This window comes from Platalea leucorodia (assembly GCF_965183815.1).
Source record: "Platalea leucorodia genome assembly, chromosome: 6".
Classification (NCBI taxonomy): Eukaryota; Metazoa; Chordata; class Aves; order Pelecaniformes; family Threskiornithidae; genus Platalea; species Platalea leucorodia.
In genome coordinates this window covers 50,983,366-51,001,160 of record NC_138828.1, presented here as the reverse complement: position 1 = coordinate 51,001,160, position 17,795 = coordinate 50,983,366, and the positions used below count along the sequence as shown (strand labels likewise).

The 17,795-nt window shown below is 40.3% G+C and overlaps 1 protein-coding gene across 1 annotated transcript in view; it reads left to right on the top strand.

Annotated features, from left to right (window-relative positions):
* The window catches only part of SORBS2 (sorbin and SH3 domain containing 2), a gene marked incomplete at its 5' end in the record, with an annotated part of 78,942 nt that extends 70,273 nt beyond the window's left edge, over positions 1 to 8,669 (top strand). The window contains 3 exons of the mRNA XM_082316096.1: positions 2,635 to 2,684; positions 5,778 to 5,884; positions 6,640 to 8,669. Of these exons, the coding sequence (XP_082172222.1) occupies positions 2,635 to 2,684; positions 5,778 to 5,884; positions 6,640 to 6,701 (219 nt within the window). The 3' untranslated portion in view covers positions 6,702 to 8,669. The remainder of the gene's footprint in view (positions 1 to 2,634; positions 2,685 to 5,777; positions 5,885 to 6,639) is intronic.
* Positions 8,670 to 17,795: the final 9,126 nt, after the last annotated feature.

Here is a 17,795-nt window from a genome sequence, read left to right as displayed (position 1 = left end):
ACCAACACCATCCCAGAGAAAGCCCAAGTGGGAATAAGATCCCTAAAAAAGGGATTAAGCCCTATTTTAATTTTGCATGTTACTCCGAATGAATGGCGTGTAATCAAGAGGACTGTATTGGTCAATGTTTAGTGCATTTATGACTTTAATTCCAAAACTACAGAGCACAAATCGTACACCTAATTTGCATGTTCAGGCCTATACAGAACTATTATATGCAAGCACATATCAATCATGCATGAAAGTCAGGTGTACAACTGGGACCACTGACTTGACTGCACGCTTTTTAATGTTTTGGGGATTAGGTCCTACAATTTTTCCCAGGAAACAGGAGAGCGTAGTGAACTGAGTTGTAGTTGGAAACTAGAAATCCTAAGCACCAAGAGCTACCCACAGGGTGATGCATTTCATGATATCTCTTGAGCACAATTAGCCAGACCTTGCGACAGTCCCCGTTCTAGCCAGCACCACTGCGGGGGGGAGTGAGAGCTTAGGGAGAGAAAACGGGGAGGATGATGTCAGCTGGGGTACTACTGAGGAACGCGTTTGGATAAAGAGTGAGCGAGCTCCAAGGTCCCCCTGTTCAGACATAGCACAGATTACTTCACTCTAGTTTTCCCAGATTCTAATTCCATCAAAGATTTCTCTGTAGCAATAACATAGAGTTAAAAATCCTCACTCACCTTGATTTTCTATCCTCTGTTTCTACAGTAGTTAACTAGAAAAAAAAAAACATTTTAAAGCATTGAGGAATATGCAGAAACAGAAGATAATACTGACCTACCTAATTCCTTCCTGGCTTGGTATATGTTCAAAGCATTAAATCATTTGTAGTATTGTTTAGGACATTGACTTTTGTTGTTTGCAAGAAATATCCTTAACCTCAGTTGAGTCGTCTTGCATCTCTGACTATCTTTGGCATTCAGCTCAGTTGCAGACCTGATGAAAGATTAGCAGAGAATAAGGTCAGATTCCAATCCAAGCACCAAGCAATCTGCCCAGCGGAATATTCCCTTCTTGCTTGACAAGCCAGTTACTGAAGGGGGGGGGGGGTTACCAAGAGCTGAAACGTCTAATTTGTAGTCTTTATTGTTGGATTCTTCAGTAAAAATTATCTGTCTGTCTTTCTTTACACTGGCAGAGGAGAGTTAAATGAGGAAGAAAAGAGAGTCAAAGAGTATAAACAATTTTTTTTGGACTTTGAAAACCTCTTTCCCACCTAGCTGTCATTAATATGAATAAGAGCTCTGTAATCTACCTGCCTGCATCTTTGGGCACCTTTTTAAAATTACACTCTACAGGCTGTAAAGATGAAATGGAGAATGTTCACAATATTTTCTGCATGTACACATACAAACATGATGAAAAGAAATTTAACTGCTTCAGTTTCATCTGGAGATGGGGGGGGAGGGCAGGCGGGCAGAGAAAAAAAAAACATAGTGCATTTTAACATTCAATTGATAGCATCAGGCTGTGGGTTGCTTACCACAGCCTTCTCTCATGGAAGACTGCATCATCCTCAAGAGTAAACTGAAGCAAGACAAACTGAAATAGTCAAACCTGGGAAAGAGAGAACCATGGAGCAATAAGATAAATCCCATGGCTTCAAGATCAGGTTGCAGTTTACTCAATTCATGAAAGAAAGTGCTATGAGCTGTGTTTGATACCCACACTCCCAAAAGAGATACGGTTTCCAGACTTGTATCAGACTGTCAGTCTCTACAGCGCGACCATAGGGCGTCCTCAGTCAACAGAGAATACGATCACTGCTCACATCGAGAGCTCTCCCGAGCAGCTGCTCCTGTGCTGTTTCTGGCCCCAGCCAGATTCTAACTGGTATAAGTCAACGTCTTCCTAAGCAGGATATTGTTTCTGTAGGAGGTTAATATGTTTCATTTCCATTGCGTCCAGATTTATTCGATATTAGTGGTGGGTAACGCTCCATTAAGAAGGAAAGTAGTTCCTTTCATAAAGCTTTGCACTGGAAATACAAACTACTTTTTCCTCTGAAGTAAAAGTGTTAATTGTTATTTTCACACAATTACGTGCATTCTTTCAAAAATTCTTTCTGCTCTTCGCCTCCCAACAGCCTGCATGGCTTTGTGCTCCCCCTTGAGATGAAACAGAATTAATTAAAGCATAGCATGTTATGCCTGCCAAGTTAGTACTGTGTGTGTGTTAATGTAAATTGGTATGTTGTTTGTCTATGAATATTCTAAGTTCTGCCATTATGTATAGGAGATTTTATTTCTGCTTATGTAAAAATATGCTTCACCCAAGGAATGATAATATTCATCAGTTGCATCTGATTTTTCTAACGCTATTTCTGTTTCACAGCAAAGAGGCAGCAGGGTTCTATTCCAAGTTTCTACTCCACTATAAATAGAATGGACTGTTGATAAAGTTCACAGTTTTGTTTTGGTTTTTATTATGTCCTCCAAAAATCAGATCTTTAAACCTGTCAAGATTCTGTGGCTTGCTATGTCTCTTAAGAATTTATTGCGAGTTGGGGGGGGGGGGTGTTTTACACAAGGTAGAATATGAACACTCAAGCAACTGTGTATCATGCCCCTATCCAACTATTTGGACCTCAGACTATACATCTTTATTACATTTCAAATCATTTCATTTCAGCCACAGCGCCCCGTGCTTGCTCATGAAAACATACACAGTGGGGGGGAACCGTAAGTATACTTCTTGTCTACTAAACCAAAACCTAACATTTAAGCAAGAGCCAGCACTTCGTCAAATAATTTGTTAACCTGCCAAGTACAATTACGAAGGGATTTCAGAAATTTACAGATAACCACACGATATAGGAAGATATCCAAGAAGGTCCCAGAGGGCAAAGCCTTAGTTGTTTAATTTACATCAGACTCAGGCAGACATGCCAACTTACAGTTCTCCATCACTTATACTTTTAAAACGGATCATAATTTTGTAAAAATAAAGTTTGACTTCTTTTATTCTCTCTCCATTTTTGCATCTCAGCAGAATGCCAATTAAAGATTTAACACTGATTCAACTCATCTGCTTTCCTGATTTGACACAAATTATTCAGAAACCGTTCTGGATGTGAACAGAGAGAAAAAAAATAACTGGATAATGTTGATCACAGGAACACAGGCTCACACTTTTTGGTGTAATTTACACATGCAATTTAAAAATTAGATACAAGAAAGCCTTTCTGAAAACTGCAGAGGAACCTAGATCTCAAGTCTCTTATTTTCACAAACAATGTAAGCATTTGGGATAAAACCCGTAAAGGATGGAAGGCTGTTTCAGTGCTGATTGATTATTGAAATGCAAGTTCGGTGCAAGATTGTTGTGATCCCCCCCCGCCTTGCACTTGGGTCCTGCCTCAGCGGCCGTTGAAACCGGCAGCCATTCTTCCGCTAACATCAAAGCACTCTGGCGCATGCCCTGTTAGATGAATTCTCCTAAGTATAACTAAAGCTTAGCATCTATTCAGAAGTTTACCTGTCAGCCACTTGAAAAAATGGCAAGAGAGAAGAGAGGGGCAAAAAGTCACCAAATAACTGTACCACAGTTAACATATAACAAAAATTGGATGTTTTGGTTTCAATCTCACTAAAACCATTTTTCTCAAGCTCCTATTGGTTTTGTTGAGCATACTGAAGCACCTAACTCTGTTTTGTAAGCAATAATTAGCTAACTAATTTTGTTCAGTATAGTTCATGACTAAAGTTGCTTATTCCTAAAGTTAAAAATAGAAATATATTTAAATTGCCAACCAACCATTCTTTGTCTTGAATATGTATTCTTTTAGCGTTGTAAATGGTAGTAGAGTTTTCATATTTAAGAAATTCCTAGATTAGCAAAGAGAGAATTAAATGACTACAAAAGAGTTTTAAAATGCATTCTCTATAAATTACTAAGATTAAATTTCTAAAGTACAGCGAGTGCTAATTGGGAAGTTCTTGTTAGTGTATTTGAGTAATTGGCTTGAATCCTATTCATGACAGGTTACATCTGCAGCTCCTGTACCTTTGGAAGCTGCATTAAATCAGTTTTGGAATATCATCATAGCTCTGCTTTCCTGGAATAACAACAAGCATGACAGAAAATGTTATTGCCATTTAATTTTTTGCACAGATTGTTCTTACTCCTGCTACACAAATTACCAGATGTAATTGCTCAAATAACCAGTCCCGTTCCATTTTGTTAGTATGATTAAAATATAAAATTAGATTTGAGGAGATAACTGCCAGTCATGAGAAATTAAGTTAAAATCCTTTTCTTTCTTGGAACAGTGTCTTTTTTGTTCCTCCAAACCAGCAATGTGAAAAATAAATGTGGTTTGTTCAGAAAGACCATCATTACACTGAGCCTAGCACCAGTCCGTATATAGGACTTTCAAATGGGGCTTTCAGGAGCAGGGGTTTTTTTTACTGAAATAAACATCTCATTTAAGCTGTGCAAACTCTGCCTGAATGATACAGAGCTGATGGAAGTGTTCACTACCAACACAGCAAAGGGGAGTTATTTTGTTTTTATTTGGGGAAGTGTAGTGACATTAAGGTTTTAAAGCCAATGAGCTGAAAAATAGACATGATTATGTTTTGTTTCAATATTTTGAAATTAAAACTATTTTCCTTGTACAATTTCTGCAGTTGTACCCTGCTCCTTTACACGCACTCCGTCATAGCTGGGGCACAGACGTTTAGAAAAAAAAGGCAGATTCTGACTCTGCAGGACTCGGGGGCTTTTGCAGCAATCTTCCCGTGGGCTGTCAGCCCGAGCACCTTCAGTTCCCCCTATTAAAAGTTTATTGCCATTCTTTCAATTCCAGGAAACACAATTAAAAGCTGACAAGGAATGCAAGATGATAAATTTAGTAATCTCGTACCTCTTTCCATTTATCCACCTCAGATCCTTCTATCTGCAGCCCCTGGCCAGGGTGGAGGTACAAGTCAGTGTCTGAATACTGTTTGAGTTTCCATCCTTATGTCCCCTGAGTCGATTCAAGCCTTTCCCTCACTCTCAGACATTTTTTAGAGAGAGAGAAAGAGAGAGACAGACACACACACACACACACACACACACACACGTACGTACGTACGTACGTACGTACGTAGCAGGGGCAGTTTTAACCAGGGAAGGGGTTACTGCTGCATGTTTCCAAATAGCAATTAATTACTCTCCACCTTCCCCACAGAGGCAGGCACCTCTTTTACATGCGGAGCTCCTCTAGTGCCAAGTCTCACCTCAGCAGTTGCTACTGAGGCGCCCAGGGAGGTCCCCCAGTCCCAGGGGCAGCGTGTGAGCCGCTCTGCTGGGCACCCTCCTCCCAAAGGGCACCAGGCACCTCGCTCTGCTGGGGCAGAGAACGCGCACACCAGCTTCAGCTTTCTGCAGCTTAAAGGCAGAGCCACAGTTTCAGGAGCTGACCGTGGCGGATTAAAAAAAAAACAAAACAAACAAAAAACAAAACAAAAAACAAACAAACAAACAAAACCCCACAAACTAGAATTCTGTGTTCAAAGCAACTGATTAAATAAACTGGTTGAGGAGCCATCAGGCTTGCCTTGAGTCCCCAGTCTTCAGTGTCTGATGAGTTACCTTTCCAATGAAGTTTTATTTATTTACTACAATCCATACTTAGCCCTGAAGTCCACCAGGCAAAATAAACCCTTTCCCCCTATATTTACAAGAACCGTTACTTATTAGTTAATGTTTAAACCAGGTCCTTTACTTGAGCAAAGGTGCAAAGAACTCTTACTTCTTTTTAAAATGCATCGTTTGTCCTATTTAAGGTTTCAGGCTCTATATAACTATACTCCTAGGAACGAAGATGAATTGGAGCTCAGAGAGGGAGATGTCATTGATGTGATGGAAAAATGTGATGATGGATGGTTTGTGGGTATGTTTTAATTTGGTTGCTTCCCTCCTCCCCCCCCCCTTTGCTGCCCTCTTTGCTTGGTGTCTTTTAAACAAATTAATTTTGGTATTCAGTGTAATAAACTTGAACCTGGCTTTATCAGGAGAAATCCCAAACAAAATCCACTGAAATTAGTGGGCTTGTGTCTTTGACATGGGCCTCCAGCTGGTTGTACAGCACTGTTGTCATTCTCACGTGACACAAAATGCACTACGTATCACTGCTCTCTTCATAAAGACCGGGTAACATAAGACTTACTCGCATGAATACATCTACAGCATCGACTGCTTGTAAGAACCAAGTATTACTGAACAGAGATTTCATAACTAGGCCTAGATAAGGTGGCTTAACCATTCCATAAACCCTCATGCACACGGTGGCTAACAATCATCTAACTAGTCCTCAGCATTTCAAAAATTCAAATTATTTCAATAGACTTGATGCTGTTAAAATTAAATTATTTCTGTGTACCAAGTCAAAATTTTAGCACAGATTTTAATCAGGCCTAACAATTTAATCAAATATGCCTCTCTATTTGCTTTTTCTTTCCTGCAGTTATAATGTGTTAAAACTCACAACTCGTGAATGAAATTCAAAATAACCTTTTGAAGTTTATATTATAAAGAACTGTAGATATTTCTGTTTGTGCAGTATTAAACATAAAAATGTAAAGGCCATGCTTACATAGTGATCTCCTGTTGTTATTCCCATCTTTCATCTATTGCTTCTAATTTCAGGAACCTCGAGAAGAACCAAATTCTTTGGTACTTTCCCTGGAAACTATGTCAAGAGGCTGTGAATTATTTTTTTTTTCTACTTATTTATGCTGCATCTCTGCAACACATCTGCATAAAGCTGCTAGAAAACATGCTACGCTGGCCTTCTGTTTTCTTGCTTGCAGTCTCAAATAGAGGCCATCTAGTTCATCCTCATCCCATCCCATCCGCCAGACCGTTCCAGCAGTATTACGGCAACGACCACGGTGTGAATAACTAAGCTTTGCTGAAACAAGAGGAATCGTTTCAACATTTAAAATACTCCCTGCTGTAGTCTTTTCACTTGAAACACAATAGGAGAAGCCTGATGACAGGTACACGGAGGCATTGCCATGGGGGGCGGGGAGGGGGAGAAACTGTTCTTGGTTTGGACATTAGTGGTACTATCGCGAAGTCTGATGGGATTTTTTCAGCATGCACGTAATACAGGGGGAAGTTGCTGTTTACTATCTTTTAAAAAATTGTTTGAGTTTCCACATCCTTATTAGCTTGGCAGCATTTGTTACTTTCACTTTGCCGTATCACAGGTTTGCCTATTGTACTGGTTTACAATGTATGACAAATAATAATTAGAATTGTTTGCCTGCACATGTATGTTGTAACATATGCACAGTGATTGTAAAATCTCAAGCAAGCATAGTGAAAAATGGAAGAACTGCAAGTGTTCTGAACGGGTGCAATGGTAGTGGCTAAACCTTTTTTTCTTTTTTCCCTAATAAAGCTATAGTGTTTTCTGTTAAAAGGTAAGAAGTGCAAGAGGCATAAAACCTCAGGAAAGAGGATTTAATGAAGAGACAGACAATGATATAAGCAGAGACAATAATAACTTGCTGCTGATGTCTGGCATTAAATGGTTGTAATCAAAACATTGTAATAGTAAGCAACATGAAATCTGAGAGGTTAGTGTTTTTACGCATCCCAGGAATTTTGAGAAGGAGGAAGTAAACAGTGTTAGTGCAAAGGGTTGTTGGGTTGGTTGGGTTTTTTTTTCTCTAACATAGCCACCTGAAAAATATTCACAACTATCATGTACTGATTTATTTCACTATATATATATATATATATATGTATGTTAATCAAACCTGAGTTACACATTCTTTTTAGGAATTTAGTACAGAAGAAAGAGTCACAAGTATTAAAACCGATACATTTTAGAGGCATTTTGGTTTTTTTTTCCTGAATGAAACAAGTATCCGAAAACATACATTTTCCATAAGCAAAAGTAAGCATAAATAGCAAATGAAGTTAAGGCACAGGATGATAATGACTATGGCTTTATAAAAATAAAAATTCAGATTTGGTTCCTTCAGCACCTTATAGATGGCAAAAGCTTCTATTGCGTTTCTCATGGGTTAAAGGATTGAAATTATCAAAATGTATGTAGTCTCTGTAGTATTTTGTACATATGTTTGCTTTTTTGTACAGAGCCATTTGGTTGTTGATTTTAAAAAAAATTAAGTTCCTTATTTGATCTTTGCCCTCTTCGCATACAGAACATTTCAATGCATTTTTCTTTTCTTGCTCTATTTACCATAAGCACATCTGGATAGTGCAATTCTGTAAGATAGCATTTTATGCAAAATTTTATTAATTAAAATATGGTTTACCAGCCAAATCTAAATGTACATATGTCTTTATTACTGAGAAATGTCATTAAGACAAAGGTAAAGAAACATCTTTGTGCGGCATACCTTTATTATTGCAGATTTCATGGCAAAAGCTTTATATTCAAAGGCTTTCGATTTTAAACTAGATCTGCATGCAGCTTTGCTGTGAGATTAATACCTATCTGATGCCATTTATGATTGAAGACTTAAATATCTGTTGCCTGTGATATTTAAAAAGTACTGTTTCTACTCTGTATCCGATTTCAGAAAAATACAGGTTTTTCATACCTGGCTTTCAGGTAACTGACTTTGAATTCCTACAAGCAAAAGGTCTCTGTGGTTTTTTTCTTGAATAGACTTCTAATAAATTTTGCTTGGAGTACACAGCTGTTTCCCCCATTATTTCTCAAAGTACACCTAACGAGTAAGTGTTGTAAAGCACTTAACTCTTTGAGCTCATATGCAAATAGTCAGTTTTGCCTTGCCACTTCCCTAAATTGCTTGAATCCAAAAGCAACGTTATGGGCTTTCTGCATTGACTGTGCTAATTTAAGGTAATTTTTCTGTTGCCAGAGCCACCATTCACTCCAGAAGCACCAAGGTAAAATACACAACAGTAAGCCCTTTATACCTGGCAAAAGTTCCTACGCCCTAATCCTTTCCTTTAAGAAAGGCACAAGGACTCCTCTGTAATGTGACAGCATAGAAGCAAGATTTAAGGAAAAGACAGGTATTTGGGGAGCATCTTACACTTGGGATTCTGCCTGCAAAACTGAATTATCCCATACTGTTTCCCCCATTATGTCCATCCCATCCCATGTCTCTGTCTGGCAAGGAACAACTGTTCAAAAAAAAAAAAAAAAAACCCCAAAGAAACCCACAACGCAACAAGCAGCAAAGTAAGCAAGCAGAGCAGCGCTTTGGTCCTTCTTCTCCAAGCCACGCTGGCTGCCATTGCCAGGCCGCCCCCTCCCAAGCGCTGCGTGCGCTCTACTTCTACCACTTAAGACTGCAGCCCAACGGCAACCTGCCTTTGGGCAGGAATAACCTGTTTCTTCAAGTCCGATTCATGCTCAGTTTTGTCTTTACAATAGCTGGGCTGGAAAATGCAAAACCACCAACACCTCTAAATAAATACACGAGTATGTAGCTTAAAATGTTAACTTTGTCTACAGGAAGGTTAAGACCAGGGACTGCTGTTAAAACTCCAGAGAAACTCCTTTGTCAGTATAAACATTTTGGTGCTAGGAGTGCTTTCAGTTTGGACAAGGCCTAATTTAGTCAGTACTGCTATCACCGAGGTAAACGTGCCCTTCCAGTGCTCAGTGAGATTAAACCCACCGCATGCATCTCTTCTTACAGCCCTACAACCAAATACTGCAATACACAATCACACGTTGCGTGGTTTGTCCTTTCTGTTTTCCGGGTGACCCGGTGTGGGGTCTGGGACATCACCGAAGCCCTGCTTTGTGCCGTGTACCTGCAAGAGCTGTAACAAGTAGGAAGTACTGCGCTTTAATAGTCGTCTTCTATAAAAGCTAGCCTAATAACATCAACTGGGTGGTGTAGTCTCACTAGTATAAAAAAAAAAGCTGGATGGCTAAGGGTCTAAGGGGTGAAATAGCATCTAATGCTAATTGCAAAGGGGATGAAAGAAGGGAAAAGCCAGGTCATTGTAATAAGAATAGGAAGTCATTGACACTTCAGGAAAAGCTGTAGTGTTAATGTTTTAGTCAAAAAGTAGAGAAATATTAAAATTCTAATCAGGTAAACTAAATATATTCAAATCAGCTAAGTCTGCTGAAATCCCACCTACGCTATTTAAGGAACAGACAGAAGGATTTGTTGAACTTCCTTGTATAATCCTTGTATACTCCCCTAGGAATTCGTGAAGGAGACCCCACAGGCCTAGGCAGTGCTTTGTCCTTAAAGCCAGAGGAAAAGAGACCTGGGAATTAGAGGCCAGCCAGTTTAATATCTAGGAAGAGACCAGAACAAATCAATTAAAAGCCTCAGATACTCGCAGATTTTTCTAGCAAATGATGTATCAAACCAATTTCCCTTTACCTTGTCAGGGTATGTAGCATGCATTTTGATTTCTGTTAGGATTTTCTTTTAATGCTGTGACATGGCAGCTGTGTTAGCAGACTAAGTAAAGCCTGTGCCAGTCTACATGAAATCAAGTTTGTTGCAGAGTTGTGCTACATTACAGATCAATAGGTAACATAACCAGAGCGTCCCTAAAAAACCAATAGATGCCACTGCCTACCCTGCAGCGAGCCGTGCGTTTGCTGTTGAGGCAAAGGCTTCTTCAAAGAAGAAACCCCACAAGACACCAACAAGCCAGGGAGACCAACTCATGAGCAGTTCAGGGTAATGATCTGTATCCCAAACTGAGCGCAGGGTCACCCCGGCAGGTTTAACTTTCTGTCACCCGCACCAAAGCAAGGCATGTCGTCATTCTGCCGTGCCTGGTATTTACTAGTTGCCTTTTACATGCTGATGGGGAACACGAGGTGCTTCCTGTGCATTTGAAAAAGCAGCGCACGAGCCAATGGGAAGGCCGAAACATGAAGTCAGTAGCTCTAGAAGGCCCTTAGGTCATCGCTAAGAATATTCCCTTACAGCATTCGCAGTTGCATGGTGAAACCCTGCCTTTGCTCCGGTTCACAGCAAACGCCATTGAAGTCAACAGATCCCACAGTACTGGTAATACAGTTTCTGCGTTAGCTTGAAAAGAAAATTGCACAAGAGAGAAGCACTGAAGCAACTGAATGTCCAGTTTGGGTTGGTTTTATTACACTGAAAAGTACAAGTGCAGGCAGAGAACAACCGCTTCTTAACTGCACAGCAGATAGTTTCCTTCTCTAGTACCTAACTGGCAAGTTAGCTTAAAGTCAAATTATACGTGGCTCCAGAGTTGCAAAAGCATATTGCGAGAGTCAATAATTCAATTTTTAAACACGTTTATACAGCAGAACCCCTTATTACCTCCAGGAAATATCAATCAGAACAAGATCTGAATCCACCCTTTTTACAGAGCAGGGAACTTGCCGGACCAACATGGAGAAATTGGTACCTCATCCATACACAGTAAGCAGGGAAGATGAATTTAATAAGGCTTTCTTCTGCAACTCTACAGGTAATCAAATCAACATCATGCTATTTATTTGACTGGATACAAAAAATGCCATTTTACTTTTATCCTCCCCCCGATGGCCAGATTGTTAAGTTCCTAAGTCCTAGCTAAAAACTGCCCAAGAGAGTCTATTATTCTCATCAATATAGTAAAGTCACATTCCTTTGAAAATTAAAAATACTTATATATATATATATATATGCGCAGAATATGACAGAAATCCACTGACAGGGAAACAAAAGAATGAATGAATGAATTCCTGCTTGCACTACCCTGAGTCAGATACTATTTAGGCCAAAAAAAGTGATCCTGGTGACATATCGGCTCTTGCTCACCTATTTTGTGTCACCTCTGAAACACAGAAAGAATAACAGAAGTTTCCAGGTTAACATGCAGTGATGAAACCAGGGAAGAGCCTGAACAATCCCGCAGGTACACAATTTTTAGTGTATTCCTGCTGGCTGGTTACACTGTGCACCATAGTTCTTCAGCAGCTCTGCACCCAAAATGCCCAGCTCCTGTTTCATTTGAATCAGTGTGAATCCCATATATAAAGCCTTACAGAATTATGCCTTCTAGTATTTAACTTCTGTTTCTTCAAGAGTCATTGAGAAGGAGCAAAGCTCTGTGTTAACAGACTATTTAGTATTACCAGAAAGTAGAAAGCACTCTTACTAAAACAGCTCTAATGCCCATAATAACTATCCCATGGCAGTTTTTTGAGCAGCCTTAGCATAGTAACGTCACACCTAACTACAGATCACGTGCAGCGAGGGTTCCGCTTCAGCGGAACAGCATTACATCACAAGTGACACCGTAGGGGAAGAAGTGTTGACTGACAACCAGAAATGCGTTGCTAGGTTTATCCTCAGTACAGATCCTCACATCTCAACGACTTACATTTCTTGCTGCCAACACAAATAACAAACTTGGACGCCATTATTTCACCCCCCACATACAAGCATAGCAAAGTAATCCTCCTACATTTTCCATCCATCAGAGATATCAGTAAACCACTTCAAATACCCCAAGAATAATGTAATTATTTATTTCTACCAGTGAAGAATTACCAGAGAGTTACACACAGTGAGTCTTGATACTTCCCTCCAAAAAGGAGAGGATACGCTTCTCTGGTGCAAGCCACTGTTTCCCTTTGCAAGAGAGGGTCCTGTATTCTCGTGGGTCCACTTTGGGAGCCTAGCTCTAGCTCCAACTGATTTGAACAGTAGTTTGCTATTTAAATATCTTAAAGGATCTGGTCCTTTAAGACTTTTTTGGCTGTCTTACATTAAAATAAAATGGAGGCATTTTATTTCAAGACCTTCTGCAAGTGCCACTTAAGAACCAAGGAAGTGGACTGTTGCATTAAAATAATAATCAAACCTTCAGTCATTTGCATCACGATTTTTTTTCTCGACACAGTTAAGCATACAACTGAAACCAGCACTGCAGACAGGGAACGCTGAAGAGACAGAACATGTCGTTCTAAGCGGCTCATCGCACTGCTTCTGTCACTGTGATTTGCTAGATAAACCCCGAGCATGCAGTGACCCAGCTCACGCTTCCCCAGGTTAACGCTCCAAACTGTAATGTGAAACACGTACAAATACTGGCTGGCTCCAGTCCCACTAAAGGCTTTTCTTACACTACCACTGATTCATCTGTTATAGATAGGCATTTTTTCACATGTAGCTGGAAATATTTGAACAGGTGAGAGTCAGCCCCTCCCTCCCTAGACCGTAAAAGAGAACAAATGAGTGTGTCCCGTATGCCTGAGGTAGTAGCGGGCAATACTTATAAGCCACTGAAGAGCTGTAGGAACTATTTATAGATGCACTTCATCTGCTCCTGCAGCCGACTCTGAGGTACAAGGCACAAAGCAGCACTACACACAACCTGATGCAGAAAGTATGAAAGCCACATGCCAGCAAAACCACAGGGACACATCTGGGACACACAAAAAACCCCTCTACTGGCCACCAAGCCACACCTATGTTCTGAAGCGAGCAGACTGCTATAGAGGGGTGCACATTTTTTGTACCTACCATTTAAGTCAAAAGGAGCTCCAAAGAAGAGCAGTCAGAGAAAGAAATTGGCCGAAGCCTACGTCAGCATCAGATAATAATTTCTGATGATCACAGTTTTAATTACAAAACTGCTGGGTTTTAAGCTGTTACAGAAAACTGACTTTTCAGTAGCATGCATCACTGGTAAACGGTAGCATCCTGAAACTAGTGCTTACTTTCCAAGCCCTCTTTATTTTTTTGCAACACACTATCTATTTCATCGCGTGGTCATAAACAGTGCAGGCTTTGAGACAGGAATCAGCCTTCTGCAGCTTATTTGTACAGCACTCATCCTAAGAGGACCTTGGTCCTTTAAGGTCTTAATCACTTTAATACCGGGGGGGGGGGGAAATCACTAGATTAAAATAAATTGTGTCACTTACTTATAATTTTCACAGGCACATCCTGTACCTTAGATACAGGATCAGCAGATGTTTCAGAAACACAGGTTAAGTTAGTGTTCCAACCCCACCCCCCTGAAAACAAACAAACAAACAAAAAAAACCCAAAAAACCAGAGAGGCAGGGTGATTACTGGTGGAGAAAGAGCAGTCCATTTGGGACATCGGAGGCAGACGAGACCAGAATGCTGGAAACTGGATTTTTAGCCTATTTCACAGAGCCAGCCTTCTTCCTTCACCACACACACCCTGTGCTTCCACGAGCGCTGTCTCCCCAGGAAAGCCTTAGAAAAGCAACCGTTCAACTCAGACCAGACTAGGAAGAGAAAAGAGCGAGATCGACAGGGGACGACACAAACTGCTATGGCAAGCTCATGGGAAGTCAAGCCATTTCTGAAAACGTATGCTGGCTAACAGCTCCCACAGCACACGGCCAGTGTTGGTTAGAAGGTCCTGACTTTAAACATCCTCACATTCCCTCACCTGAGGAGACTCTGGCAAGTTACTTTTAAGCTCTGGGAAGTGCAAGCCAGAAATTGCTAAAATGCAATGGACAGGCAAGAGAAAAACCTCAACCTTCAGGGAGGCTTTTTTTGTGTTTCTGAATGGGTTTTTGTTTTCAGGTTTTTTGGTGGGTTTGGTTTTTTTTTGTTTGGTTGGTTTTGAGGGGGGTGGTGGTAAGGATTGTAAGCAAGACAGTTTCCAGATCTTTATTTCCAGAAAGATTATTGTTAGGAGAGGTTTATTCACATTCAAAGCACTAGCTGTATATATACCATGATTTACCTGTCTTCACACTGTAGAGAGAGGATTATCCTTTGAAAAGCTGTGGAGAGATTACACTCAAATTCTGGCCTGGATTTCTACAGTACTAGGAAACTTCAGGAGCAAAAGTTCCCAGCCATGGTATGAATTATATTAACTCCCCGCATGCTGGAGGATGGCAATAGTGGATGCATGAATACCAGTTTTAAGACTGTGTATATGCATATCTAACAGGTTTCACATCAACCATTTCAGATCCAGTAATTACACGTCAATAAAACTAAGAAGTTTGTCCTAGTTAAGTTTCTGTTGTTTTGGTCCCTGCTGCAGTTGTATCATTTCTCACAATACAGACAGCTCTTGCAAATGTTTTCTCAAACCTGCGCGCTTACTCCTACATTCACTGAACAAAAGCAAGCAGAAAATCCAATCAGGGCAAGGTGTGAAATGCATAATTATTTACTTCCATTCAGTATTTTCTTTCACTGTTAAGAAACTAATCCATGGGCATGGATGAACTGACAGTGTCCTTTTAACAAGCAGAAAGAAATCAAAATTGTAACGCGGAAAATACTTAAAGCGTAAGCTAAATTTAAGCATTATGCCTGAGTAACTACAGTGTGCGTCAGGACCCTAGGATCCAGCTTTGTGGCTAGCTACATTCTGAAGCTGCTGATCTCTGGCTCGGGGCCCACCTCATACTTAAAACAGAATACCATATTTGCCTTTCAGCTGTTCCCGTTTGTCATGACCCAATAAACATGGCTAACTCTGCCATAGCAACTGCTGTTAAAGTGCTAAACCCAAGCCACAAGGTGGAAGAAAAATAGATATTGAATATGGTACTTTATGGAACATAAGATGACAATTGTATATTAAAAGAAATTCTGATGCCTGTTTCTTAGAGAAAAATACTCAGAAGGTTTGGTACTTGGACTACAAATGACTGTGGCCTTAGATGTGATTTCATCGTTTGTTTGTGTATGAAGTCTCATCTCTTGGGAGACCACAAAATAGATCAAGGTATTGATCTGAAAGTTTGGCACATGTCTTGGAGAAACCCTGGATGGCTCTGTACTTAGAAAAATCTATGTATTCTTTCAGGATAAAGGCAGAATAAACTCTTTTTTTCTTTTCCTTCCTTCTGAGCTTCCCAGATAGAGGTTTTGGGTCAGCAGACTAATACAAAACAATTGTAAATACCTATTACTAAAGGTATCTTTCTCTCATACACTCAAATGCACACAAACACACGGAGCAGTTGATGGAAAAACCTGTCAACTTCAGTGATACAGAATAAGCCACCGTGGACCATACTCCAAGTCCTTACGGTCCTTCGATTGCCTACATGCCTCCAACAACCTGCAGCAAGCCTAAGGGAAACACCAGGGACACACTCTGAGTGGCATTCATGCTGTTGGAGTACAGTGGTATATAAGCACTTTGCTCTGCTCAATCTGAAGAGCCCTATCAAAGAGCACTATTTTACAGCTGAGGATAAAGACATGGACTAAAAAGAACTGCTTAGAATGAAAACTGGGAGAAACTTCAGAAGAAGCCCCAGACAGGATGAGCAGCTTTGTCTCCCACCGTACTTCTCTCTTCCATAAAGGTACTTTGTAGATAGTAGTAGACTATTATTATCAGTTATTTACAATGGAAGGCATTCTCAGTAAGTCAAAAGTAGGATAATAATTTTAAAGTTATAGACAGGAAAAGAAAAAAAAATCTGCTTTAAAGATCATCTAGAGGAAGGCTAAAGCTTAGACCAGGAATAAAGCACAAATCACAGCCATACAAGCATAAGCGTTGTCTTCTTTACCAAGAAATCGCTGTTCTTTTCTTGACAATTCAATTCAGATCTTTTTCCAGATATAAACTTCCACTGACAAAAATAAACTAGAAGGGAGAAAACATACACACACACACACACAAGTGTTTCCATGGGGAGAGACATACTTACCACTACACACAGGATCTTGAGCTGACAGTTTTACCACTCCAAGAAGGACAAGCTTTCTCTTATCATCCAGTAATGACTAGAAGAAAAGTTAATCTCTTCAAATAGCAGTTTCTCCTAAAGTAGCACTGCTACTACCTCCTGCCTGACAGGTTTCTCTGGTCACACAAATTACACTATGGATCTGCCCATTTTGCAAAGCCTTGAACTTGCAAAATTCTCTAAAATTTTTGTCACATCAAGTGCTACTGAATAAAATCAGCTCCTTCTCCACTAGCAGCATAGGTCATCTCCACACAAACATTCCTTTTCCTGTAATTTACCTTTTATCTTGATTAGTTAAGGAGCAGAAGGCAGCTAATTCTGCAGGGCTTGCAGTCACTCCACATTAAAGATCACACTTCTACAATTAGAGCATATATTCCTATAAACTAACATAGCAGGGACATACCACAGCATTCTGTACCAGTTTTAGTCTCCGAAGAATGTGGATACAGTAATTCACATCCCATGACTTGGATAGCAATGACAAAATACATGTCCAAAAAGAAAGGATGCATTGTCTAAGCAAGAGGTACACAGCAGAAGCTGACTGGGTCACATCTGAAACAGCATCAGCCAACAGTTTCTAAGGATCTAAAATTACTGCTATTTTCTGAATTACAAGTTAACATACCCCCTCAGAAGAGCTGATGTTACCTCCATCACTTCCACTGCCCATTTGCCTGATCCTCATCACCTTACTTCCTCCAGAAGGACTGCCTGATAGCCTCTTCTCTTCTGCGCATTGCCAATACTTGACTACAATACTTGGTTATATCATGTAACCCAGCACAAGAAAAGATGGACGGTTAGCTACTGCTGGCATACTAAAAGCACTTGTACATTTATTTCGGCCTACACAGACACAGGCACCCGTCCCGTTTTCAGCCCATGTGCCCATGAAAAGCATAATGACAGTTGATGCTTTATGGTCTCTGCCCTCCCAAGATGTCTGGGGTGGAGAAACTACCCCAACTACTGCAAAGTGTCTCAGACAAGCAGTAATAAAGCCATAAAGCCAGCAGTAATAAAAAGCACTCCCATCCACTTCTACCAGTGCCCACAGGCAAGGCAGCAACATCTGCTTGTTAGTGGTATACGGGGGAATAAGCTGTCAGAACACACATTCGTGCCTGTT